The following is a 27,715-nucleotide window of genomic DNA, read 5'->3' as shown; positions in this document are numbered from 1 at the left end:
TTTGTGTTTCTTGTTTGAGTCATGTGTCATGTTATAAGTTTGGTGTCAATTGCATATTCATCTTGCATTTTTTCGAAAAATTCATGCATTCATAGTGTTCTTCATGATCTTCAAGTTGTTCTTGGTAAGTCTTCTTGTTTGATCTTGATGTTTTCATGTTTTGTGTCTTTTCTTGTTTTTCATATGCATTCTTGCATTCATAGAGTCTAAACATGAAAGATTTCTAAGTTTGGTGTCTTGCATGTTTTCTTTGCATATAAAAATTTTCAAAAATATGTTCTTGATGTTCATCATGATCTTCATAGTGTTCTTGGTGTTCATCTTGACATTCATAGCATTCTTGCATGCATCACATGTTTTGATCTAAAATTCTCATGCATTGCATAATTTTCATGTTTTTCTCTCTCATCATTAAAAATTCAAAAATCAAAAAAATATCTTTCCTTTTTTCTCTCTTAAAATTTCGAAAATTAGATTTGAATTTTTCAAAAATTTTTAAAATCTAGTTGTTTTTATGAGTCAAATCAAATTTTCAATTTAAAAATCTTATCTTTTTCAAAATCTCTTTCAAAAATCAAATCTTTTTCAAAAACTAATTTAAATTATATCTTTTCAAAAATATCTTCTTATCTTACCTTTTTCAAAAAATTTGATTGCAAAATATCTTTTCTAACTTCCTAACTTCTTATCTTTTCAAAATTTGTTTCAACTAACTAACTAACTTTTTGTTTGTTTCTTATCTTTCTCAAAACCACCTAACTAACTCTCTCTCTCTCTAATTTTTGAAAATATCTCCCTCTTTTTTAAAATTTCTTTTTAATTAAACTAATTATTTTATTTTTTATTTGAATTTTCGAAAAAACTACTAACCTTTTTCAAAATTACTTTTCGAAAATTACTAACTCTTTTTCAAAAACTATTTTCGAAAATCCTCTCCCTCTCTCATCTTATTCTATTTATTTATTCATCTACTAACATCTCTTCCTCACAACACTCACCAAATTCGAACCCCCTCTTCTATCTGTGTTCGAATTTTTTTCTCTTCTTTTCTTCTTCTATTAACAATAAGGAACCTCTTTACTGTGACATAGAGGATTCCTCTTCTTTTCTTTTCTTTTTCTCTTCTCTTTCTTATGAGCAGGGACAAAGAAAAAGGCATTCTTGTTGAAGCTGATCCAGAACCTGAACGGACTCTGAAGAGAAAATTAAGAGGAGCTAAATTACAACAATCCAGAGACAACCTTATTGAAAATTTCGAACAAGTAAAGGAGATGGCAGCCGAACCCAACAACAATAATGCAAGGAGGATGCTTGGTGACTTTACTGCACCTAATTCCAATTTACATGGAAGAATCATCTCCATTCCTGCCATTGGAGCAAACAATTTTGAGCTTAAACCTCAATTAGTTTCTCTGATGCAGCAGAACTGCAAGTTTCATGGACTTCCATCTGAAGATCCTTTTCAGTTCTTAACTGAATTCTTGCAGATCTGTGATACTGTTAAGACTAATGGAGTAGATCCTGAAGTCTACAGGTTCATGCTTTTCCCTTTTGCTGTAAGAGACAGAGCTAGAATATGGTTGGACTCTCAACCCAAAGACAGCCTGAACTCTTGGGATAAGCTGGTCACGGCTTTCTTAGCCAAGTTCTTTCCTCCTCAAAAGCTGAGCAAGCTTAGAGCTGATGTTCAAACCTTCAGACAAAAAGAAGGTGAATCTCTCTATGAAGCTTGGGAAAGATACAAACAGCTGACCAAAAAGTGTCCTTCTGACATGCTTTCAGAATGGACCATCCTGGATATATTCTATGATGGTTTATCTGAGCTATCAAAGATGTCATTGGATACTTCTGCAGGTGGATCCATTCACCTAAAGAAAATGCCTGCAGAAGCTCAAGAACTCATTGACATGGTTGCTAATAACCAGTTCATGTACACTTCTGAGAGGAATCCTGTGAGTAATGGGACGCCTCAGAAGAAGGGAGTTCTTGAAGTTGATACTCTGAATGCCATATTGGCTCAGAACAAAATATTGACTCAGCAAGTCAATATGATTTCTAATGGAATGCAAGCTGCATCCAACAGTACTCAAGAGGCTTCTTATGAAGAAGAAGCTTATGATCCTGAGAACCCTGCAATAGCAGAGGTAAATTACATGGGTGAACCATATGGAAACACCTATAATCCATCATGGAGAAATCATCCAAATCTCTCATGGAAGGATCAAAGGCCTCAACAAGGCTTTAATAATGGTGGAAGAAACAGGTTTAACAATAATAAACCTTTTCCATCATCCACTCAGCAACAGACAGAGAACTCTGAACAAAATACCTCTAATTTAGCAAACTTAGTCTCTGGTCTATCCAAGGCCACTGTAAGTTTCATGAATGAAATAAGGTCTTTCATTAGAAATTTGGAGGCACAAGTGGGCCAGCTGAGTAAAAGGATCACTGAAATCCCTCCTAGTACTCTCCCAAGTAATACAAAAGAGAATCCAAAAGGAGAGTGCAAGGCCATTGACATAAGCACCATGGCCGAACCTGTAAGGAAAGGAGAGGACGTGAATCCCAAGGAGGAAGACCTCCTGGGACGTCCAATGATCAATAAGGAGCTTCCCTCTGAGGAACCAAAGGACTCTGAGGCTCATCTAGAGACCATAGAGATTCTATTGAACCTCCTTATGCCATTCATGAGCTCTGATGAGTATTCCTCTTCTGAAGAAAAAGAGGATGTTACTGAAGAGCAAGCTGCCAATTTCCTTGGTGCAATCATGAAGCTAAATGCCAAATTATTTGGCATTGATACTTGGGAAGATGAACCTCCTTTGTTCACCAATGAACTGAGTGATCTGGATCAACTGACAATTGCCTCAGAAGAGACAAGATCCTGGAAAGTTCATAATACCTTGTACTATAGGCACCATGATCTTTAAGGCTTTATGTGACTTTGGTTCAGGAATAAACCTCATGCCCCTCTCTGTAATAAAGAAACTGGGAATCTATGGGGTGCAAGCTGCTAAAATCTCATTAGAGATGGCAGACAATTCAAGAAAACAGGCTTATGGACAAGTAGAGGACGTGTTAGCAAAGGTTGAAGGCCTTTACATCCCTGCTGATTTCATAGTCCTGGATACTGGAAAGGAAGAGGATGAATCCATCATCCTAGGAAGACCTTTCCTAGCCACAGCAAGAGTTGTGATTGATGTGGACAGAGGAGAATTGATCCTTCAATTAAATAAGGACAACCTTGTGATTACAACTCAAGGATCTCTCTCTTTATCCATGGAGAGGAAGCAGAAAAAGCTTCTCTCAAAGCAGAGTCAACCAAAGCCCCCACAGTCAAACTCTAAGTTTGGTATTGGGAGGCCACAACCAAAGTCTAAGTTTGGTGTCAAACCCCCATATCCAAACTCTAAGTTTGGTGTTGGGAGGTTTCAACAAAGCTCTGCACATCTGTGAGGCTCCATGAGAGCCCACTGTCAAGCTATTGACATTAAAGAAGCGCTTGTTGGGAGGCAACCGAATGTTTATTTATCTAATTTTCATTGTTTTTCATGTTTTATTAGGTTCATGATCATGTGGAGTCACAAAATAAATATAAAAATTGAAAACAGAATCAAAAACAACAGAAGAAAAATCACACCCTGGAGGAAGACCTTACTGGCGTTTAAACGCTAGTAAGAAGCATGTTTTGGGCGTTCAACACCAGAACAGAGCAAGGTTCTGGTGCTGAACACCAGAAATGGGCAGCATCTGGGCGTTTGAACGCTAGAAATGCACCCTGGAGGAGAGCTGGCGCTGAACGCCCAGAACAAGCATGGTTCTGGCGTTCAACACCAGAAATAGGCTACAAATGGGCGTTCAACACCCAGAACAAGCACCAACCTGGCGCTGAACGCCCAGAGTTGTGTGCAAGGGCATTTTACATGCCTAATTTGGTGCAAGGTTGTAAATCCTTGAACACCTCAGGATCTGTGGACCCCACAGGATCACCTCAGGATCTGTGGATCCCACAGGATCCCCACCTACCTCATAAACTCCACCTACCTTCAAAATTCAAAATCAATTTCCCACCCAAACCCACCCTATATGGTCGAAACTTAACCCCCCTCCCTCCCCTATATAAAGCCTTCCATTCCTCCTCATTTTCACACAACACAACCCTCTCTTCTCTTCTTGGCCGAAACACAATCCCTTCTCCCTCTCCTCCATTTCTTCTTCTTCTTCATCTATTCTTTCTTCTATTGCTCGAGGGTGAGCAAAATTCTAAGTTTGGTGTGGTAAAAGCATAAGCTTTTTGTTTTTCCATTACCATTGATGGCACCTAAGACCGGAGAATCCTCTAGAAAAGGGAAAGGGAAGACAAAAGCTTCCACCTCCGAGTCATGGGAGATGGAAAGGTTCATCTCCAAAGCCCATCAAGACCACTTCTATGATGTTGTGGCCAAGAAGAAGGTGATCCCCGAGGTCCCTTTCAAACTCAAAAGAAATGAGTATCCGGAGATCCGACATGAAATTCAAAGAAGAGGTTGGGAAGTTCTAACAAACCCCATCCTACAAGTCGGCATCCTAATGGTTCAAGAGTTCTATGCTAATGCATGGATCACTAGGAACCATGATCAAAGTAAGAACCCGAACCCAAAGAATTATCTCACCATGGTTCGGGGGAAATACTTAGATTTTAGTCCGGAAAATGTGAGGTTGGCGTTCAACTTGCCAAACATGGAAGAGAACGCACGCCCCTACACAAGGAGAGTCAACTTTGATCAAAGGTTGGACCAAGTCCTCATGGACATATGTGTAGAAGGAGCTCAATGGAAGATTGACTCAAAAGGCAAACCGGTTCAACTAAGAAGACTGGACCTTAAGCCTGTAGCTAGAGGATGGTTGAAGTTCATTCAATGCTCAATCATTCCCACTAGCAACCGGTCTAAAGTTACTATAGACTGGGCCATCATGATCCATAGCATCATGATTGGAGAAGAGGTGGAAGTTTATGAGATTATACCTCAAGAACTCTACAAAGTGGCTGACAAGTCCTCCACTATGGCAAGGTTAGCCTTTCCTCACCTCATCTACCACCTATGCAATTTGGCTGGGATTGACATAGAGGGAGATATCCTCATTAAAGAGGACAAGCCCATCACTAAGAAAAAGATGGAGCAAGCAAGAGAGCCCATTCATGGAGCTCAAGAGGCGCATGAATCTCATCACCATGAGATCCCAGGGATGCCTCAAATGCATTTTCCTCCACAAAACTATTGGGAGAAAATCAATACCTCCCTAGGAGAATTAAGTTCCAACATGGGACAATTAAGGGTGAAACATCAAGAGCACTTCATCATCCTTCATGAAATAAGGGAAGATCAAAAAGCAATGAGGGAGGAGCAACAAAGACAAAGAAGAGACATAGAAGAGCTCAAGGACATCATTGGTTCCTCAAGAAGGAAATGCCACCATCACTAAGGTGGACTCATTCCTTGTTCTTAAATTCTCTGTTTTTCATTTTCTATGTTAAGTGCTTATCCATGTTTGTGTCTTATTACATGATCATTAGTAATTAGTAACTATGTCTTAAAGTTATGAATGTCCTATGAATCCATCACCTCTCTTAAATGAAAACTGTTTTAATTCAAAAGAACAAGAAGTAATGAGTTTCGAATTTATCCTTGAACTTAGTTTAATTATATTGATGTGGTGACAATGCTTCTTGTTTTCTGAATGTACGCTTGAACAGTGCATATGTCTTTTGAAGTTGTTGTTTAAGAATGTTAAATATGTTGGCTCTTGAAAGAATGATGACTAGGAAACATGTTATTTGATAATCTGAAAAATCATAAAAATGATTCTTGAAGCAAGAAAAAGCAGCAAAGAACAAAGCTTGCAGAAAAAAAAAAGAGAAAAAAAATAGGCGAAAAAAAATATAGAAAAAAAAAGAAAAAGCAAGCAGAAAAAGCCAAAAGCTCTTAAAACCAAGAGGCAAGAGCAAAAAGCCAATAACCCTTAAAACCAAAAGGCAAGGGCAAATAAAAAGGATCCTAAGGCTTTGAGCATCAGTGGATAGGAGGGCCTCAAGGAATAAAATCCTGGCCTAAGCGGCTAAACCAAGCTGTCCCTAACCATGTGCTTGTGGCGTGTAGGTGTCAAGTGAAAACTTGAGACTGAGCGGTTAAAGTCAAGGTCCAAAGGAAAAAAAAAAAAAGAGTGTGCTTAAGAACCCTGGACACCTCTAATTGGGGACTTTAGCAAAGATGAGTCACAATCTGAAAAGGTTCACCCAATTATGTGTCTGTGGCATTTATGTATCCGGTGGTAATACTGGAAAACAAAGTGCTTAGGGCCACGGCCAAGACTCATAAAATAGCTGTGTTCAAGAATCATCATACTGAACTAGGAGAATCAATAACACTATCTGAACTCTGAGCTCCTAAAGAAGCCAATCATTCTGAACTTCAATGGATAGAGTGAGATGCCAAAACTATTCAAGAGGCAAAAAGCTATAATTCCCGCTCATATGATTGAAGCTATGTTTCATTGATAGTTTGGAATTTATAGTATATTCTCTTCTTTTTATCCTATTTGATTTTCAGTTGCTTGGGGACAAGCAATAATTTAAGTTTGGTGTTGTGATGAGCGGATAATTTGTACGCTTTTTGGCATTGTTTTTAGTATGTTTTTAGTAGGATCTAGTTACTTTTAGGGATGTTTTCATTAGTTTTTATGTTAAATTCACATTTCTGGACTTTACTATGAGTTTGTGTGTTTTTCTGTGATTTCAGGTATTTTCTGGCTGAAATTGAGGGACTTGAGCAAAAATCAGATTCAGAGGTTGAAGAAGGACTGCTGATGCTGTTGAATTCTGACCTCCCTGCACTCAAAGTGAATTTTCTGGAGCTACAGAACTCAAAATGGCGTGCTTCCAATTGCGTTGGAAAGTAGACATTCAGGGCTTTCCAGAAATATATAATAGTTCATACTTTGACCAAATTTAGACGACGTAAAAGGGCGTTGAACGCCAATTCTACGCTGCTGTCTGGAGTTAAACGCCAGAAACAAGTCACAAACCAGAGTTGAATGCCAGAAATACGTTACAACCTGGCGTTCAACTCCAGAAAGAGCCTCTGCACGTGTAACATTCAAGCTCAGCCCAAGCACACACCAAGTGGGTCCCGGAAGTGGATTTATGCATCAATTACTTACTTCTGTAAACCCTAGTAGCTAGTTTATTATAAATAGGACTTTTTACTATTGTATTAGACATCCTGGATCCTGGATAGTATTTTTGATCCTGTGATCTCGTTTTGGGGGCTGGCCATTCGGCCATGCCTGAACCTTTCACTTATGTATTTTTAACGGTAGAGTTTCTACACTCCATAGATTAAGGTGTGGAGCTCTGCTGTTCCTCAAAGATTAATACAAAGTACTACTGTTTTCTATTCAATTCATCTTATTTCGCTTCTAAGATATTCATTTGTACTTCAACCTGAATGTGATGAACGTGACAATCATCATCATTCCCTATGAACGTGTGCCTGACAACCACTTCCGTTCTACCTTAGATTGAATGAGTGTCTCTTAGATCTCTTAATCGGAATCTTCGTGGTGTAAGCTAGAATGATGGCGGCATTCAAGAGAATCCGGAAAGTCTAAACCTTGTCTGTGGTATTCTGAGTAGGATTCAATTATTGGATGACTGTGACGAGCTTCAAACTCGCGAGTGCTGGGCGTAGTGACAGATGCAAAAGGAGGGTGAATCCTATTCCAGCATGATCGGGAACCTCAGATGATTAGCCGTGCCGTGACAGGGCATCTTGGACCATTTTCATAAGAGGAGGGGATGTAGCCACTGACAACGGTGATGCCCTTGCATAAAGCCAGCCATGGAAAGGAGTAAGACTGATTGGATGAAGACAGCAGAAAAGCGGAGGTTCAGAGGAATGAATGCATCTCCATACGCTTATCTGAAATTCTCACCAATGATTTACATAAGTATTTTTATCCTTCTTTTATTATTAAATTTCGAAAACCCCATTACTATTTTATATCCGCCTGACTGAGATTTACAAGGTAACCATAGCTTGCTTCATACCAACAATCTCCGTGGGATTCGACCCTTACTCACGTAAGGTATTACTTGGACGACCCAGTGCACTTGCTGGTTAGTTATGCAAAGTTGTGAAGATATGTAATAATTCACAACCTGAGTAACAATTTTGCATACCATGCACCATGACGCCTAACAGTAGAACAGGCTATCTGGAAGTCCCTAAGGTGCTTGATAGGCTCCTAAGCAGGTAAGCCATGAAACTTGGGCATCAAGTTGATTAGTGCAGTCTTCAGTTCAAAATCTGCAGCCAGATTTGGGTGACGCACTTGATACGGTTGCAGGGTAAAGTCTGGGGCTCCTGCCTCCTGGAGAGTGATCCTCCTAGCTGCTGCCATGTTACCTGCACGTAAATCAACTGAATCAGTAGTAGAGGAGCTTATTTTTTCCTCAGATGGCGGTTCAGATTTGCCTTCAGATGAGACTGGTGAATCGATAGCAATCACTTCACCACCCTCAGAGGCTAACCAACACCGAGCTTGCCTAATACGTGAAATACTTCTTTCAATTTCAAAATCAAATGCGGCTAAGCTCGGATCAGGCAGTGAACGCGTCATTCAATGAAAGAAACATATAGCTCATGGTAAATAATTAAAATAAAATACACAAATAAATAAAATTAAAAATATTTACACCAACTAATAATTTAGCACACAATTGCAACTTTCCGGCAACGGCGCCAAAAATTGACGCGAGGGCGGAAGTCGGCCAATTAAGAGATCAATATAGGAAATACGTTGCGAGTATAGCTCTTAACCAGCTAAAATCCGCCTCGTCAATATAGAAAGGTTGTCACAAAAGTTTAGAATAAAAATACTGGGAGTATGAGTCCCAGGTCGTCTCCTAACGAGTTGCCAAAAAGGGTGCTAATTTATTAATCAGGGGTTTTTCGAGAGATTTTGAGAGTTGAATGACAGAAAATAAATAATTGTAAATTAATGCAATAAAAATTAAAAGGAATTTATATTATTCAAAATAAAAAGCCTTGACTGAGGGAATGATTAATTGGAAGTTCTATTCTTGTTGGAATTCTCTCAAGTGTAGTATAAAGAGGTTATTGTTTTCACTTAGTTAACCCTTACTAAATAAAGGAAAGTCAAGTGATTGAGCTAACAATTATTCGCAAATCCTAGTCCTCTCCCTTGGGAAGGTCTAGCGTTAGCAAATACAGAATTAGCCAACAATTTCTAATTTAACTAATCACTTAAGCATCCCAACTCAAGTGTCTCCTCTTAATCAACCCCCATGTCAAGTATGGAAATCTACTCCATTGACATGAATATAATACTCAGAGAAATATAAGAAGAAGACATGATAGATTAAATAAAAATAGGGATTGAAAATTAATTAAAAGTAAAAGTAATCCTCTGAATTAATAATCCATGAAAATAATCCAATTGTAACTCCAAACAAGAATTAAGAATTATGGAATAATAAAGGAGTAAGAAAACAAACTAGAATAATGTCTTCAACGGAGGTGATGACTCTTCAATATCTAAATCCAAAGCAAAAGCAATAAACTATAAAACTATGAATGTAAAGAAAACCTAGAAGAAGAGTAATTTCTCTCTAGATTCATATCTAAAATCTAAAACTATCCTCATGAGAATGTGTGTTGAGTCTCTGCATGTTCCCTGGCTTTAATCTGTGTTTCTGGGCCGAAAATTGGGTCAAAACTCAGCCCAAAATCGCCCCCAGCGTCTTTTGTTAATTCTACAGATCGCGCATATCACGCGTACGCGTTGCTGGTCGTTTTAGCATGTCACGCGTTCGCGTCAAGCACGCGCACGCGTCATCTTGCAGAACTCCAATCCACGCGTACGCGTCAGGCACGCGCACGCGTCGCTACAAATTTTCCATGTCGCGCGCACGCGTGAGCCATGCGTGCGTGTCGATGCTTGCTGGTTATCTCCTTAGTTTCTTGTGTTTCTTCCATTTTTGTAAGCTTCGTCTCCATTTTCTAAGCCATTCCTGCCCTATAAAACCTGAAACACTTAACACACGGATCACGGCATCGAATGGTATAAAGGAGAATTAAAATACACAATTTAAAGACTTCTAGGAAGCAAGTTTTCAACCAAAGAACAAAACTAGGAAAGAATTGTAAAATCATGCAAATCATATGAATAAGTGTGCAAAGACTTGATAAAAACCACTTAATTAAACACAAGATAAACCATAAAATAGTGGTTTATCAGGGAGATACCTCACCATGGTAACACCTTTCTAACCTCTCTTTGTATATAGTTTTAATTCATTGCATTTTGTTTCTTGTAGATAGCTTAGGTTTAGTTTAATTTCAAGCTTAGTTTGATGAGATTTTAGTTTTGATCATGTGTTCTTGAGGAATAATATGTTTTGGGGATGAAAAGTTATTTTGGATGTAAAGTTTGGTGCCTTAAGGCACTAAAAATTTTTGGAAAAAATAGAGTCGTGTGTACGCATACACCTGTGCGCACGCACACTTCCCCAATTTCTGTACCTGTGCGCACGCACCCCGATATGCGTACGCACACTCATTAACATAGCCCCTGTTCAGAGTGCTCGCACGCCTTGTGCGTGGGCACCCCTTTGAATTTTGCGCTCTGTGCGTAGACACCAGCTTGTGCGCATGCACACAACCCCAATTTTTGCGTTTTGTGCGCACGCACCCCTGTTCGTATGCACGCTAGCTTATACCCCTCCTGTCCGCAGCACTCGCACACCTTGTGCATCCGCATCCCCCTTCTTTTTGCGTGCTATGCATACGCACGGATCTGCGTGCACACGTACACACGTCGAGATAGCTGGCAATTTTGACGTTTCATTTTGAAAAAAAAAAAAATCACTTCGTGTGCGTATGCACACATGTGTGCGCACGCACACACCAGTTTTCACCTTCTGCTCAGAGCGCTCGCACACCCTGGTGCGTGTGCACACCCCTGTTTCACACCTTTGTGCCTACGCACGCCCCTGTTTTCTCATCACACTACTTCTTGTTTCCTCTTCTATCTATTTCTTCCCTTATTTTCTCTTCCCCTTTCTTCTTTCCCTCATCCAACAACGATCCACCACTATCATTCACCAACCACCATACTCACCCTTAGTTAGTTAGTTAGTTATTGCATGAGTTAGTTTACTTTTCTATTTTGGTGCTAAGTGTTGGATGATTGAGTTGATTGGTTGATTCTGTTTAGATATTGCTGTTAAAATATTGTTATCGTTATTGCTATTTATTGTTGGATATCTTCATTGAGGTCATATTTTGTTACTTGGTATGGAGTTTTGAATGTTGAATTTTGTGCATACCAAGTACTCATAACATTGCCTTTGAAAATGTCTTTGGATTTCTAAATTGCATGTTTTGGCCACCATGTAATTTGATTTCATTATCCATAGATAGGCAATTTGTTTTTAGTTGATGCATTTTTTGTTAGGTGATGTTTTTTATGATTGATTTTTATTTAAGTCACCAAGTTGATGCATTGAAATTAAAGAATTGTGAAATTGGATCATAAGCTTACCTAGTGACATTTTTTGAGCTTTTTAAGCTTTGTGGACTATGCTTGACATGTTTTCCACTTCATGTCAATTACATGTTACTTCATTATCCATTTCACAATTTCTTGATTCTTGCTTGAATGCTCCTGTGCTTCTTCATTATTTGTTTATTTATCATAACCTACAAGTCTTTTAAAGTATTTCAAGCACACTAGAAAGAGTGAAGTGCATGTTCTTTTGTGTAATTGTGACATAGCTTTTCATGCTAGTGTGTGTGTTCTAAATCGTGCAACTTAAAACTCACACACTTATTTCCTTCATGTCACAAACCTATTCACTCCCTCATTTTAGTGATTCTTACCTCATTCCAACAATTCCTGCTTCCTTGATTTTGCATTCACTATCTTACTATCTTACTTCCTATTTTTAATGGAATGAGTCACCATAAACAATAAGAAAAACGGGAGAAAGAGCACGCAGTAGCCGATTGATCCACCGGCTGAAAGTGGCAATCCGAAGTCGCCATACCCGCCTTGCTCACCGTTGAATGCACAGAGGACCGTGCAAACCTTTAAGTGTGGGGAAGTCGTCACCAATCAACCATCTCGGGTGACATACTCTAATCCCAAACACTTTCACCTTTTATCTTTCTTAGTTGTATATATTTTAGAGCTTTAATTGCATCTTTTCTTAGTTTATTGCAATTCTTTGCATATATATATATAATAATTTTAGTTAATATAATGAAAATTTCCAAGAAAAATATTCTTGATAGGGTATTGACATCCTAATTGATTTGAGTTGCTGTTTGAAACTTGCTTGAAATATATTGTGGAACGTGTTTTTGAGCTAAGAACACATAAGCATGTGAGTTTTGAGCCTCATTGTATGGTTACATCATATAACTACTATTTTCATTCTTGTGTGTATTTTTCTCTTTTTATGATTGAAATCTTTGATTTGTTTGATTCTTTATGTCTATTATTTGATGTATATATGAATTTATATGATTGAGGCATTCATTTCAAATAGCTCACTTACCCAAATAGCCTACCCTTTTATCTTCCTTTGTTAACCAACTTTGAGCCTATTTTAATCCCCTTTTGTTCTTAATTTTAGCATATCACTACCTCTAAGTGAAAAATAATAAATTTTCCTTATTTGGATCTTTGATTAGCTTAGGATAGTGAAAGTGTGTATCATCTAAGTGTGGGAAAGTTTGGAAACTTTGGTTGAGGTCATAGTTGTAAAAATCGGATCGGACCGTCTGGTTCGACCAGAAAATCAGTGAACCAGACCCTATACCGGTCCGGTCTAGTGTTTGAACCGTACAAGGAATTGAACCGGTCAAACTCGGTGTGAACCGGTGCGAACCGGTCAAAACTGGTGAGGTGGTCTGACCGAACCGCTTGGAAGAAAATATTTCCAAAATGCTTGAGGTAGGGTTCGAACCCCTGCCCTCAAAGAAACCAAAAGGCTCCACAACCAAACCACTATGTTTTCTATTAAAATTTATGCAAATTATAATACATATAGATATCTTCTATCAAATAGTTTACTTTTATTTAATTTATTTTAATTTTAATTATAAACTCACTCATTCTTAAATTAATTATATTTTTATTTAACAATAATGATAAACTCATTTATTTTTTTATAATTATATAATATCTATTAATATTATTTTTTAATAAATACTTGTAGTATATAATAGTATAAAAGATATAAACTAATTAATAAATTATTAAAATTTAAAAATAATAGTTATTTTAATATAAAAATAAAATAAAAATATTTATGATAGAGTAAAAATAATAAAATATTTATTGTTCATGTTTCATATTGTTTTAAAATAACACTTTTTTTTTACCAAAGATATGAGACTCGAACCCGCAACCTCTTAATTGAGTATGGGGAAACTATGCCATTTGAGCTATTACTCATTGGCTTGTTTTAAAATAACTTGATATTTTAAAATGTTAGTAAAAATATATATTTTAAATTTTAATTTTAAACTTTTAACTATTTTTTATTTTTTATTTACATAGGACTGAGTCAACCGGTTCAACCAGTAATCTAACGGTTGAACCAGTGACCCAGTGACCTAGTGATCTGACCGGTTCGATTACCGGTTTGGTTCTGACAACTATGGTTGAGGTAAGAGTGGATTTTTGTACTTTTGTTGAAAATATTGGGAATTGGGTACATGCTCATGCATTAAATACTTAAACCATATGCATTGACACTCTTGTATATATTTTAGTTTGTAAAAAAAAGAGAGAAAAAGAAAGCAATAAAAAGGGGACAAAAATGCCCCAAAGTAGAGTAATAAGAACAATGCATATGTGACATGAATTGAAAGAATGCATGAGTGTGTGAGAAAAGTGAGGCATGAGTAGTTAGGTTTGCTTTGAATTGCTTTAAGTTAGTCAAAGATTCAAATTTCAAGCTCACTTGACCATATGCATCCTTACCATTACCCTAACCCCATTACAACCATGAAAAGTCATCATGATACTTGTATGCATGCATTGAATGATTGTTGATTGTTAGATGAAAAATAAATCTTAGAAAGCTCGATTAAAAGAGAATTGAGTGAATCAATCCTATACACTTGAGCGATTAGAGCGGATACACATCCGGTGAGGAGTTTGATTGCTCAAATTCTATGTTTCCTCTTATTATTATTGCCTATCTTGTAAGTTGTTAATTCTTTTTAATAACTCAATTATAATTATGGATTTGACTTGATTGAAATTGCTTTAGCCCTTATGTTTATATGTGTATTCTTGGAATGTGATTCATTTTAACTAAGTAATTGCATTCATTTAGATAGATTGCATATATGTAGTTTACTTGCATTGAATAATGTAACACCCCTTGTTTCTTTCTTGAGTATAGCATGAGGACATGCTATTGTTTAAGTGTGGGGATGCGATAAATCCACATTTCATGGTATTTATTCGCTCTAATTTGGTGGATTTCATCAACTATCCTTACACTTATTTAATGAAATAGCATGGTTTTGTAAATTCTCCATAAATTGTGCTTAAATGTGAAAACATGATTTTTAGGCCCTCAATTGATAAATTTTATTCACTTTAATTCCGTTTGATGCCTTGATGTGTTTGTTAAGTGATTTCAGGTTTACAAGGCTAATATGGATTGAAGAAGTGAGGAAAAAGTATGCAAAAGTGGAGAAACCATGAAGAAATGGCGTTTGGAGCAAATCAACAAGTGTGCGCGCGCGCAACTATGCGTGCGTACACACAAGTGAGAGTCAGCAACTGTGCGTACGCACAAGTACCAGCACGTGACCTCATTAATAGAATTCGTTGGCTGCGAATTTTGGCCCCAAAACCCAGTCCAACTCATTTCTGAAGCTATTTCAACCCTAATTCAAGTGGAGGCAAGGGGGCAATTATGTTTAGCTTTTTCTATGTTTTTGTCTTAGTTTTCTATAGATAGAAGCTCATCCCTCTGTCTAGAATTCAGGTTTTCTTAGTTAATTTCTCTTTAATTTCAGCTTTTAATTCTTGTTCTACTGTAGTTTTATTTTTGTTTCCATGCTTTATTGTCTTAGTTCTCTTAGTTCTTCTTTTTAATTTCTCATTTATGTCACTTTTTATTTTATGAACAGTCTTGTAAACTTTAATTTTCATTTAATGCAATTTAATATCTTTATATTTATTGTTATATAATTGAGTTGTTATTGTTATTTTCTTGCCTTTGGTAGTTAGATATTATTTCTAATACAATTTAATATGATTTTATTTTCATGCACACCAAGTGTTTGATAAAATGCTTGGCTTAGTATTTACCTAGTTTTTCTTCACTCTTGACTTGGAATTGAGGACTTTGGTGACCTTGAGTCATTGATGTCCATTCTTGATCGATATATTAGAGTAGTTAGTTGATTTAGTTTCCACTAACTCTAAGCCTTCTATTAATAGAGTTGGCTAGAACTTGTGGATTGAGATCAACTCTGCCTATTTGACTTATCCTCGATGTTAGGGTTGACTAAGTAGGATTAACTCTTCATAATCATCATGTGTTTGTGGTCAATGGCTAGGATAGGTAACCTTAGATCCCAATCCATGCCAAGAGGTTTCTTAGCATTTGAATTTCCCTTTTCTTTTATTAATTTGCCTTTGAATTTAATTGCTTCCATTTAATCCCTTGCATGTTTATTTACTTTCTTACTATTTACATTTCTTGCTTCTCTTGCCATCAAAACCCATTTTCCCTCCATAGCCAATAATTGAACACCTCATTTGCAACTCTTAGGGAGAACGATCCGGGAGTCTAAATACTCTCGGTTTATATTTGTATTTATTGTGACATTCTTTGAATTTAAAATTTGATTTGAGCATTACTTGTTGGTTTGGGACTATACTTGCAACGGAATTATTTGTGAAAATTCTAAGTCGACAGTTTCGCTCTTTCAGCCACCATTATTAGAACCTACGCTACTGACACTGCCTCCGTTTACCTAACTCATTCCCATATCGCAAAAGAGTTGCCGGAAGCGCTCTAAATTAAAGATTTTGAACACCGCAAGATCTCGTAGCGCCACCGCAATGCACTACCTCAGACACAAGCATTTTACACCGAAAAAGAAAGAAAAAAGAAAGAGATTTTTGCGGTGAAACAGAAGAATGGCTGTTATGAGAGGTGGTGATGGGAAGAAACGTGGCTAAATATCCTGTCTTGGACATCAAATGGCGTCGATTCAATCCTTGGAGGCAAAAAGAACAAAACTACGTCGTTTTAGAGTGCTTTATACTGTCAATTAACGTTCAACGTTAGCAAACTTTAGTCACGTCATCAACTGAGATGACGGAAGGACGAATTCCATCAACACGATTATCTTTTAGGGACTAATTTGATTAATTTTATCTTTTAGGGACTAAAATAAGGATCGAGTAATCTTTCAAGGACGATTTTGACTATTAACTCATTCTCAAAGCTAAAATATTAAAAGAAAGATTTTCATTCAGTAACAGGAAGAGGAAAGATAGCCAATTAGTTGAAAACATATTGTGGCTAAATTATAAAAGGTAAACTTCAATGATCGCAACTAAAAAGTGAAAAAAGTAAAGAAACTCATGTATGACAAGAAAATGCATAAATTCCCATTATTGGATAGCATGTTGCTACATGAGGGATCCAACTAAATAAAAAATATTTCACTCTAAAGAAAATCATCGTAGCAAAATCAGAATACATGTATACTCTTTAGTTTTAGAGCTCATCTAATCTATGCTATAAGAACATTCAGAACACACTCATTTCTTACTTTTTATACAGAATAACATGGAGTACAAGAAAATAGAGTTAATTAGAGGGTGATACCTGCTGAACTCAGCCAGGACCAAACTGAGAAAACCAATGTGGGATGCCTCCACTGGCCCCACAAAAAACTAATCACAAAAAACTAATATAAGGTTTTGCATGAAGGGTGTATGAACAGAACACTTGATTGGTTTCTTCTTATTGAAAATAGCATCTGGGCAAACAGAAAGAAGGTCCAAAAAACCACAAGATATCCAAATCATCCAAAACACCCTCCTTCAAATAAAAAAAGTTAAAGAAAAAAGGAACAAAAGACTGAAACAACATTGCACGGACTTCATTACTGTGTTGGTGGGCATGCGTCAGGGAAAGCAAGTGATCTGCGAATCGCGAGGGAAAGGGTTGCGGTAGTGGTGGCGAAGGAGGGCTGCGGCAGGGATATGCGAACCACAAGGGGAGGAAGGCTGTGGCAGGCCGGCGGTGATCTGTGAATCATGAGGGGAAGGGCTGCGACGGTCGTGGTGGCGGTGCCACGAATCGCGGCGATAACAACGGTGTAGTGGTGGCGGGGCTGCGAAACACGACAAGGAGGGCGCTGTGGTGGTCCGTGATGGCTTGACGTCTTCCTCTATCTGCGATGCGCGCTTGGATGTGGTCGGAGATGCAGACGGCAGCGCGCGCTGCGATATGGCTGGTCTTCGCGAAGACAAGCTGGCGCCGATAGCAACCTGATGGACGACAATGTCGATCGCAGCTCGAGGGAGGACGACGGAGAGAATTGTCTGAATTGTGAGTGGAGCGCGATCGAGAAAAGGAATCATGAGGTGGAGGGGAATTGATACGGAATTATGGATTTTCTTAGTAATTCTTGTAATTCAAAATGATAATTAATGTTTATTAATGATATTTTATTTTTTTAAAACTTTAAATTAAAATTATTTAAAGTTGGTTAGTTAGAAGTTAGTTCCTCTACTTTTCTTTTTAAAAATAGATAATTATGTGACCGGGTTAACCATTAAAAATGTCCGTAAATTATTCAAATGCCGACAAAAATGCACTCTAATTTTACTATCGATAAAAATATCTTTAAATAATTTAAAAATACAACAAAAATATCCAACAGTAAATATATATTTTAAAAAAATGCCTTAGAGATTAAATTTTGATGTGATTTTTTGCAAGAATAATTAAAAATAAAATATTATTATTCTTAAAATATGGTGACTTTTTTTCTAAGTATATATTTTTTTGTGATTTTTTAAAAGTATTATTAGTTGTTAACAAAAAAATTACAAAAAAATATATACTTAACAAAAAATTACTAATTTTTAAGGATATAATATCTCATTATTTTAATCATGCTTACAAAAAATTGTATCAAAATTCAATTTGTAATGTATTTTTTGAGAAATACATATTTAATGTTAGATAATCTTTCAAAAAAAAACTAACATTAAATATGTATTTTTCAAAAAATACATTAGAGATTGAATTTTGATACAATTTTTTACAAGTATGATTAGAAAAATGAGATATTATTATTCTTAAAATTTGGTGATTTTTTGTTAAGTATATATTGTTTTGTGATTTTTTAAAAGTTTTATGGGTTGTTAACAAAAAAATTATAAAAAAATATATACTTAACGAAAAATCACTAAATTATAAGTATAATAATATCTTATTTTTATAATTATTCTTGTAAAAAATTGCATCAAAATTCAATTTTTAAGTTTTTTTTTTAAATATATATTTACTGTTAGGTATTTTTGTTGTGTTTTTAAATTATTTAAAGACATTTTTGTTGATAATAAAATTTGAGTGTATTTTTATCAGTATTTAAATAATTCAGAAACATTTTTGGTAGTTAACCCTTATGTGACCATAATAAGAACAAGTGAAAAGCTGTACTCAATAAATTTAGGTTCTCTAAATTTTGAATTTTCATTTTAAATAATAAAGTGTAATCCTTAAATAATTTTTTTTCATATTTTTTTTAATCTTATCTATAAAATAAATAATAAAAGATAATAACTTTACCCTATTACGCGTGGGGAGTATCTATCAGGAATTAAATGCTTAGGATTGTTGTTGAAATTGAAGCTATTCAAAAGACCATTGGCTATATTGACTATTAATATTATTGTTTCCCAAACTTTTTCTTTCTTCTTTATGGCCTAATTTGTGGACAAACTATACCTACCATTCTTAAATGCTTCCCATTTGTTCGCTAATGACAAATGTAGTTGATCCCTTTCTCTCCATTATTTAATGAAAACACTAGAACTGAGATTACAAAATTGTTTGGTGAACATAAGAAAATTACTTTTAAATATTTATATATATTTATACATTATTTTATGTATTTTAATAAAATAGCCTATTATTAAAATAATTAAATCTATTATGATAAAATAATCAAACTTTTTTATTGAACATCAAATATGTATTACTATATGATGATTAAATGGTGGTTAATTTTTTTATCTTACAGTTGTTATTAATGTCGTGGAAAATAAGTTTCATATAAAAAGAGATAAGGAAAATTCATTAAAAAAAGGACACAAGAAAAAGGTTCAACTAAACTTTTCTAAAAATTAACTTTCCTTCATAAATTAAAAAATTATAAAATATTTCTACTCTTTCTAATACTTAATCAAAAATCATTAGTTAAGAGACCAACTTATTTAATATCCTCATGAATCTTATGTGTGTGGATTAATGTGCCCATTAATTCAATAATAACGATTATTATTAATAAGGACTTTTTTAATATGTGTCCTAAGTATGACTTTAAAAATTGGATCAAACTGTCCATTAAATCGATTAAGACACTATTAAAAAACTACTTATTACAGATGAATATTTTCGATAGATTTTATTCCACGAAAATACAAACATATTTTGTGAAGAAATTTTTGTTGGAAACAAAAAAATGAATTAGCATAAATTACAGACAGAAAAGAGAATCTATCGATAATTCTATCAAAAAAATTAATTTTTTTGTGGAAAATAATTACTAACGAAAAATCCGTCTGTATTTAAATAAACAAAATCGTTATATTTTATTAAATTATTACAGATAAAAAATCTGTCTGTAATTTAATTTAAAATATTCTGTCAAAAAATATTCATTTAAACCTAAATTACCCCCTCTCTCTCGACCTCCATTCACACTCCACACACACGAGCTGCTTCATCTCCATCGGAAAATATTCTTCCTCTCTCCATGGTACGAGCTGCTTCTTCTCTCTGTCGCACGAGCTTCTTCTGCCGCTGCCGTTGCCGCCGCCGCTTGCGTATCTCTCTGTCATCCCTTGCGTCGCACGAGCTCCCTCCGCCGTCGCTCTCGTTGCGTCTACTCCCATCGTCACAGAACTCTCTCTACCGCCGCTCTCATTGCATCTGCTCCCTTTGTCACCTCTTCCATCTGATCTCAACTCGCTCTCTCAATTCTTCTTGTAACCATCTGGAATTTCAGGTATATATCCTGATTTTATGATTCTGTTTTTTGTGATAAACCTTAGGGCTCAATTCTGTTTATCATACTTTGCTTTTGTGCTTCATGAATCTGCGGGTTTACTCTGATTTTGATGAATTTTTTTCTGCAATTAAGCTTTTTTTTACCTAAATTTCATGGTTTTTAGGTTGAACACTTTGTGGTAAGCCATTGCTTTCGACCGAAGGCTTTTTCACTTATTATCATTCTGTGGTTGTTAATTTTCTAGGGTTTCATTTAATGCCATTTTTCTTTTTTGTACAGCAGGTTGGTTGGTAAGGGAGCCATGAATAGCGTCTTCAGCGAGCAGATATTCGATGACAAGCTGTCCAAGCTTAATAGCACCCAGCAATGCATTGAAAGTATCCTTTTTTCTTCTTTCATTGTGCTTGATTGATGTTTTTTCGTTGAATTCGCTTTTCAACCATATGAATTCTGAATTACTTTGCCAAGTCAGATTTGAATTTTGCGATTTTGGAAGAATATCATGGACTGTATGACTCTTTCTGGATGAGTTATTGAGTGGGGTAACCGCAAGTAGAAAGCTGTGGAAAGTATTATTTAAAATGTAGATTTGTTTCAATGTTTCGTGTTATCTATATGTAACTAGAAGTTAATGAACATTCCAATTTTAATTTTGCAATCACGGTAGCGATGGATATTCACTTCTTTTGTATTCTTATGTTTATATAAGTTTACTTACTTTTGATGAATTACTTTTGATCTTGATTTTAATCTACTTACTATAGTCTCTAAACTCTGTCTCATTAGTCATTCTATAAGTATCTTTTGGTTTACATATTGATCCATATAGATCTATATAGATCCAACAGTATTTACATATAGATCCAACATTTTTTCATCTAGCTCTAATCATTTCTTTTAAAACCCTTTATTATACTTCAATGCAGGGTCTTGATGTTTACAACTCAAAGCAAGTCAGTTTGCTCACTCCATTCTCTCTATTTTTTTGTCAGTATTTGTGGTTTATAGCTTTTACTTATGTGTGCTGAATTAGTCATTGATTTATTTTGAATGCTATCTATCCTGGCTAAGTTTGTTTCCTCCAAAGTTCTTGTGTAGCATTCATGTAATTTTGTACTTATTATTTGGAATTTATCTATCATTTTCTCTTTCTCAATGCAGATAACAACAATTGCTCCAACAATTTATCTCAAAATGGCAGGACGACCACCTTTGCTTCCATCCAATCAACTTTTTTACCCAAAGAACTTCCTATATATGCTTGATTCTCTGTATGTCTAATTGTTCTTTCTGTCAGGTGATTTGGAACTATTTTATTTTCAGTTTGTTTTCCTTTGTGATCTCATTATTTAAATAGGATTGTCATTTATTAGTCAAATGAAGATCCTTATCTAGCCTGTGCAGCACCTGAGGTTGCCATGTTGGTGCCCTTTCTCATGATTCCATCTACTATTGTTTGTGCTGCCTCATATTGTAATTGTTGCACTTAAAATTACTGTTAAGTTTCTATAAATTTGAGCTACGGATACCTTGAGCATGTATAAAACTCTTTGATTTGTATTGTTTCATTGGAAAATCTATTTACTAGGAATGTTAACTTGATCATATATGCTTTTGCTGTTGTTAAAATCAATATTTTTGGAATATATTCTTTTCTTAACTCTTATATGGAGTTTAAGTTTCAACTGTGAGATGATGCTGATTTTAAGTTTATTTATCTTAGAATTGTTATTTTAGGTATCCGGGGACTGATAGTTTCCATTTTCTCATGAACATCCAAATATTTAACATGATATCATTTCACTTTATTATAGACCATATTCCACTGTGACTCCTTTTTAAATATTTATAACTCTTCCAGTTCTGCCCCTTTAGACATTACACTACTAAGGTTTTATGATTGTCTTCACAAACAGGTTATTGATGAAACACTTAGACCTGGGGGAATTGCAATTTGGCTGATGAAAGAAGCAAAAGAAGACATTAAATACCAAGGTATATATATACATACATATAAAGTAAACAATTTTTCTTGCTAATTATCATGCTCAAAAGAGACTATAATATTATTATATGATAAGCATGTAGTATACTATGTTATTTACATATTTGAGTAGATTTTGTTATTCTAAACGATGCTTTGTAGTTCCATTTCTTTTAGCAGTCTATTTAGATGAGAATGTGTATAATGGAGCTCTAAACTTCAATCCTTGGCGATGGATGGAACCTGAAAATGAGGTTAGTCCTATCATTGGTTCATATATACTTCAAAAAACATTCATAATGACATCATAAGACATTCTTTTCAATTTACTCCATTCCTAGGTCCTAATTACTATATCTGCTTAAAATAATGAAGGAGAAGAGAAACAGGAGAACTAGTCCATTCTATGCACCCTTTGGAGGAGGTGCAAGATTCTGTCCTGGAGCCGAGCTTGCTCGCTTTTATATTGCGCTTTTTTTTTATTACTTTGAAACTACATACAGGTAATGCCACCCTCTAGTGCATAGTTAGTTACATGAATTCTGCTATCAAATTGGTGTAAAATTTTATGCAACTAAAACTAATCAGATATCGCAAATGAATTTCATTAATTTTTCTTCATTATGTACTTAGTTCTTCATTATGTACTTTGTCATGTTCTGTTTCTTAGAAAACTAGTTATTATAGATGGATATTTTCGACAGATTTTATCTCACAAAAACAGAATTTGCGAGGGATTTTTTGTCGGAAACCAAAAAAAATGAATTAGCATAAACTACAGATGGAAAAGAGAATCCGTCAATAATTCTGTCAAAAAAATAATTTATTTTTGTGGTAAATGGTTACCGACGAAAAATCCGTCTGTAATTAAATGGAGAAAAATGCTGCGTTTTATTAAATTATTACCGACAGAAAATCTGTTTGTAATTTAAAATATTCCATCGAAAATACTGAGTTAACCCTAACTCAGACCCTACCCTCTTGATCTCCATTCACACTCCACACAAGTGAAGATCTTCTTCCTCTCTCCGTCCATGCTCTCTCTATCGCACGAGCTTCTTTCACCGCTGCCGCCGCCGCTCGCGTCGCCCAATCTCATCATTCACCTCAGCAACGGCCATTTGCTGGTTATCCTAATCCACCGGTTTAGGAATCATTACACTCATCCTTCATGGAAGATCTCTACCTCTGGTGGTCACGGAGGTAGTTGCGTCGTCGTCATTCTCACCGCTCTGGGCCCAGCCGCTTCTTTCATGCATGGTGTCATCTCCCTCCAACTTTGCGACGGTGCCGCTGGCTGTCGCCTGGCCAACCGCAGCCTTTGTAAATGAGTAATGTGGCTTTGGCGATGGGCGATTCAACCCCTCCACTGCTACTCTGCCGCCCTGGATGGAAACTTCCTCCTCGGCCCAAGCCGTTTCCTCCAAATGTGCCGAATGTAGATCCAGGTGTTCTTCTCTTGTGTGTTCTAGAACGAGAGGTAATTTTGATTGTAGTTTTGGATTTGAATTCTGGAATCCTACTTGAACTGAAATTGCTCTTGATTTTACTAGTTGAAATTCAAAATTGAAAGCTAATTCTTCTTCTTCAGCCAAATCTGTTGCTTCTTCTTCATTTTCTGCATAAATAGACAAAGATGAATGCTGAATTATTGCTCGATCTGCCAGCTCTATTGATTTTGTTTGTTGTTGAGGTTAAAATGTAAAATTGAAATCTGATGAGTCTCTTTCTTCTCCTTTGATGTGAACTTCTTCTGTAAGTTTTGGATTCCTTGCTGATTCTGAAGCTTTGGATATTGTATGTTGACTCTAATTCTGCAATTTTATATTCTAAATCTAAATTCTAAAATTGGAGATATGTGATTATTGAATTTTCTGCTGCTAGCTTTGCTGAATTGTTGCTGAGTAGTAAAAATTCTGCGTTTAATTTGGCTTGAATCTGGAAAATTGGAGGCTCCTAGAGTTGTTGATGATCATTGATTTGGCTGTGGTTACTGTTCTAAGGTCATATAATGAGACTGCATTTTTGGTTAGTCAAAATTATCCTTGTGCCTTCTGATTTGCCTTGTGCCTTCTAATTTGCACTCTAGATCGTTTTTTTTTTTTTTGTGTCAAAGTTTATGTACAAAGAATGAATGATGATGATGATGTGAGCTCTGAGTAAATTTGTAGATCATAATTTATGCCTTTTTTAATCTGTTGCTGTTGATGCTTTTCTTTTCTTTTTCTTTTTTTTTTTCACTTTTTTTTCTTTTGCCGTTATTCCATCCTATGTAAATATATTAACGCATGCAAGAAAATCTGCCTAAGTACATTATAAGATCTCAATTGTAAAGACTAACGATTCATTTTCTAGCACCTTGTTTGGTAATTTAGTGCTTCAGTTTACAATATGTCAATCTTTGTTTATGTATATCTTGTTTTTGATAATGTGAGCAATTATTGTTTGGAGACTGAGGCCACTTTCACCTTTGATTTTTTTACATTGGTTTTGGAATTTGCTTCTAATGTGTTTTGTTTAACTTATAATATTTTCTATTTGTTCATTTATTCCAATGCTCCACGGCTTAACTATTGCATTTACATGTTTGTTAATTTATGCCAATGCTCCTCGACATGGTCCTCTCTACCTTCATTAATCTCATATTCCTGTTCCATTTTCCCAGCATTTTTCATTAGTCTCTGAAATAGATACCCACACTTTGATAACTCCTCAAAGTAATATAAGCATTCCATTTGGTGTGAGCGCTGCTTAAGAATCCAATGCTTTGTTATAGCTTCTAGATTAGGTGTGATGTTGATATTATGTCGTAGCTATTATGCTTATGTTTTTGTGGTTTTTGCACACAATTTCGTAATGGTTCCACTTGGTACTAGGTATCTGATGTTCGGATGCTGCCTTCTCTATAGCCGCTTCTGCTATTTTTGTTTGGAGTAACCAACGAGGTTTACTCAACTTCGCCTTCTCTTATTCTCATAAATTATCAAGAACTTTTTCTCCCCTCTTCTGAGCAAGATGATGAAGGAAGTGGATAGAAAACGGAAAGCTTTTATTTTGCGTATGCCTATTATCTCAAGTTCTCCACAATGTTTGAGAGATACATTCGTAAAGCTATTTTTCTCTAAGCAGAGTCCATTTTGCTCCATCATAGACCCTTTCTTTTTCTATCACTAAATGTAATCGCCTGGCAATAGAAAATAATATTCCCATAGAAGTAGCTTTATTGAATAAATTGCATAGTGTGATAAGTAGTAACTTTCCTTAAAACTACTACCATATATCTTAATGTTGTATCTTAGATTGTAAATGCTTTAGTCTTGTTAAACAGTGTGACAATGTCTCCCAGGTTCAGCCTCACGGTGCAGTTGGTTATGCCACTGCCACTTGATAAACCCCAATTTTGTGGTTTATCTTGTGTTGAATTTAGGGGTTTCTATCATCTTTTCTCACATTTATTCAATGAAATAGCATGGTTTTGTGAATTGCTCCTAATTTGTGCTTAAGAGTAAAAACATGCTTTTTAGGCCTTAAAATTGCTAATTTTAATTCACTTTAATTTCATTTGGTGCCTTGATATGTTTGTTAAGTGATTTCAGGATTAGAAGGCAAAGATTGGGTTGACAGAATGAAGAAAAAGCATGCAAAAATGGAGAATTCATTAAGAAATGAGGATTTGCTGAACTGAAGGCCATGCGCACGCGTGATGACAAGTCATTTTAGCCTATTTTAACTAGTCTTTTTCTTTTGTTTTCATTAGAATTATGCACTTTCTTGAACTATAAGCAAGCTAATTGAGTAGATTTTCATGTTTCCCTTGATTGAATCAACCATGTATGAATTCATGCCATTTCATGAGGTTTTATGCTATAATTGTTGAATATTATGATAGAATGGATATCTCATGATTATGAGCATAGCTTTGATGTCTTTAGTTGATTAATGATAGGTGAAGAAAGCTTGGAGAAAGGTTGAAGCAAGACGGAATGGCTAGGAGTGAAGAGAGGACAATGGAATAAGTGAAATTGAACCAGGAAGCAAAAAGCTGGACCTAAAGTTAGCATCAAACTTTTGCACAAACTTTTGGTTGAAAAGTTAGCCCCAACGTTAGCCCCCTAACTTGGAGGCTAATGTTGGAACTTGAAAATCACTCCCTGGGTACCAAAAGTTTGCGCCAACGTTAGCCCCCTAACTTTGAGGCTAACGTTGGCACATGAAATTCACCCCTGGGCACCAAAAGTTTGCGCCAACGTTAGCCCCCTAACTTTGAGGCTAACGTTGGCATGAAGAAAACCTCCCTGGGCACCAAAATTTTGCGCCAACGTTAGCCCCCTAACTTGGTGGCTAACGTTGGCACATGAAAATCACAAGGAGGAGCAAAAGTTTGCGCCAACGTTAGCCCCCTAACTTGGTGGCTAACGTTGGCGCCACAAGTGCACAAGGTGAAGCTAACGCTGGGGCCAAAGTTAGACCCCTAACTTTGGCACCAACGTGAGTAGCAGCAAATTTTGTGGGCTGATATGAAAAGTTAGACCAAAAGTTAGCCCCTAACTTTTGCTCAAACTTTTGGTCCAACTTTTGCAAAACTCCAACCCGGTTCAATTGGTTCACTTTGGTTCTTCTCCAAACTTCAAGAGCAATCAACCAAGGCCTCTTTCAACCCAATTTCACCAAGAGCAAAGGCCCAACTCAAGGCTTGAAGATCATTTGAAGAAAGTGTATAAATAGGATAGAATTCAAGTTCTTCGGGGAGCTTTCTTTTGGAATTTTCATAATAGTTTTCGGAGAGCTTTGGATATTGAGTGATCTTTAATTTCTTTGTCTTGGGGAAGGAGAATTCACTTCTCTTCCTCTCAGTTTTATTGCTTTCAATTTCAATTACAATTGTCTTGGATTTTGGGTTGGAGAATTGAAGAAATTCTGTTTCAATCTCAACCTTGGATCTCACTGCTTTATTTACTGCTTGATTGAATTTCAATTTCTGTTAATTGCTCTTCATCCACTTTCTTTGCAATTTACAATTTCTTTGCAATTGTTCTTGTTGGATCTAGGAAGGCATTGAGATCTAGACTTGGTTTTCTAGTCTCTGGGTCCTGAGATCTGAATTCCTAATTTACATTTTGTTTCTTGCTTTTAATGTTCATTTACTTTACTGCTTCAAGATCCGATTCAACCTAAACCTTCTTTTACTCTTTTGTTTGATGCAAGTTACTTTTCTTTGTTTAATTTCTGCAAATCCAACTCCTAATCCCCTTTACATTTCGAGCTATTTACATTTCTTGCACTTTAAGATTCCGCAATTTACATTTCTTGCACTCTAAGTTTCTGCCATTTAATTTCTTGTTCTTTAAGATTCAGCAATTTAATTTCCTGCTCT

General features: G+C 35.8%; 1 protein-coding gene across 50 annotated transcripts; it reads left to right on the top strand.

Moving 5' to 3' along the window:
- The first annotated feature begins 20,013 nt into the window (after nt 1–20,013).
- Nucleotides 20,014–27,336, top strand: LOC112742094 (abietadienol/abietadienal oxidase). Of its 50 annotated transcripts, none has more exons than XR_011870950.1 (10): nt 20,036–20,354; nt 20,637–20,734; nt 21,284–21,310; nt 21,519–21,628; nt 22,274–22,352; nt 22,504–22,595; nt 22,717–22,844; nt 23,355–23,821; nt 24,226–24,369; nt 25,218–27,336. XR_011870950.1 is itself a non-coding variant. In XM_072214168.1 (8 exons), the coding sequence occupies exons 4-8, from the start codon at nt 21,631–21,633 to the stop codon at nt 23,476–23,478; spliced, it is 429 nt and encodes a 142-aa protein (XP_072070269.1). In that variant the 5' UTR covers nt 20,036–20,354; nt 20,640–20,734; nt 21,284–21,310; nt 21,519–21,630; the 3' UTR covers nt 23,479–27,336. The 50 variants fall into 50 exon arrangements, 10 of the variants coding, with proteins under 10 accessions (XP_072070266.1, XP_072070269.1, XP_072070264.1 ...); XR_011870956.1 differs by having other exon boundaries at nt 20,640–20,734; nt 22,522–22,595; nt 25,218–26,232; XR_011870959.1 differs by having other exon boundaries at nt 20,640–20,734; nt 22,519–22,595; nt 25,218–26,232.
- The last annotated feature ends 379 nt before the right edge of the window (nt 27,337–27,715 follow it).

Source organism: Arachis hypogaea, chromosome 14 (genome assembly GCF_003086295.3).
Source record: "Arachis hypogaea cultivar Tifrunner chromosome 14, arahy.Tifrunner.gnm2.J5K5, whole genome shotgun sequence".
Lineage (NCBI taxonomy): Eukaryota > Viridiplantae > Streptophyta > Magnoliopsida > Fabales > Fabaceae > Arachis > Arachis hypogaea.
Note: the sequence above shows the minus strand (reverse complement) of the source record. Positions and strands in the feature narration are given on the sequence as shown.

Bases quoted from the DNA above. Each gene is read 5' to 3' on its own strand.
- LOC112742094 (XM_072214159.1), top strand. From the start codon at position 21,631: ATGTCTAATTGTTCTTTCTGTCAG. The intron at 21,655-22,273 runs GTGATTTGGAAC...CTTCACAAACAG, and splicing joins CTAATTGTTCTTTCTGTCAG to GTTATTGATGAAACACTTAG. The intron at 22,845-23,354 runs GTAATGCCACCC...ACACAAGTGAAG, and splicing joins TACTTTGAAACTACATACAG to ATCTTCTTCCTCTCTCCGTC.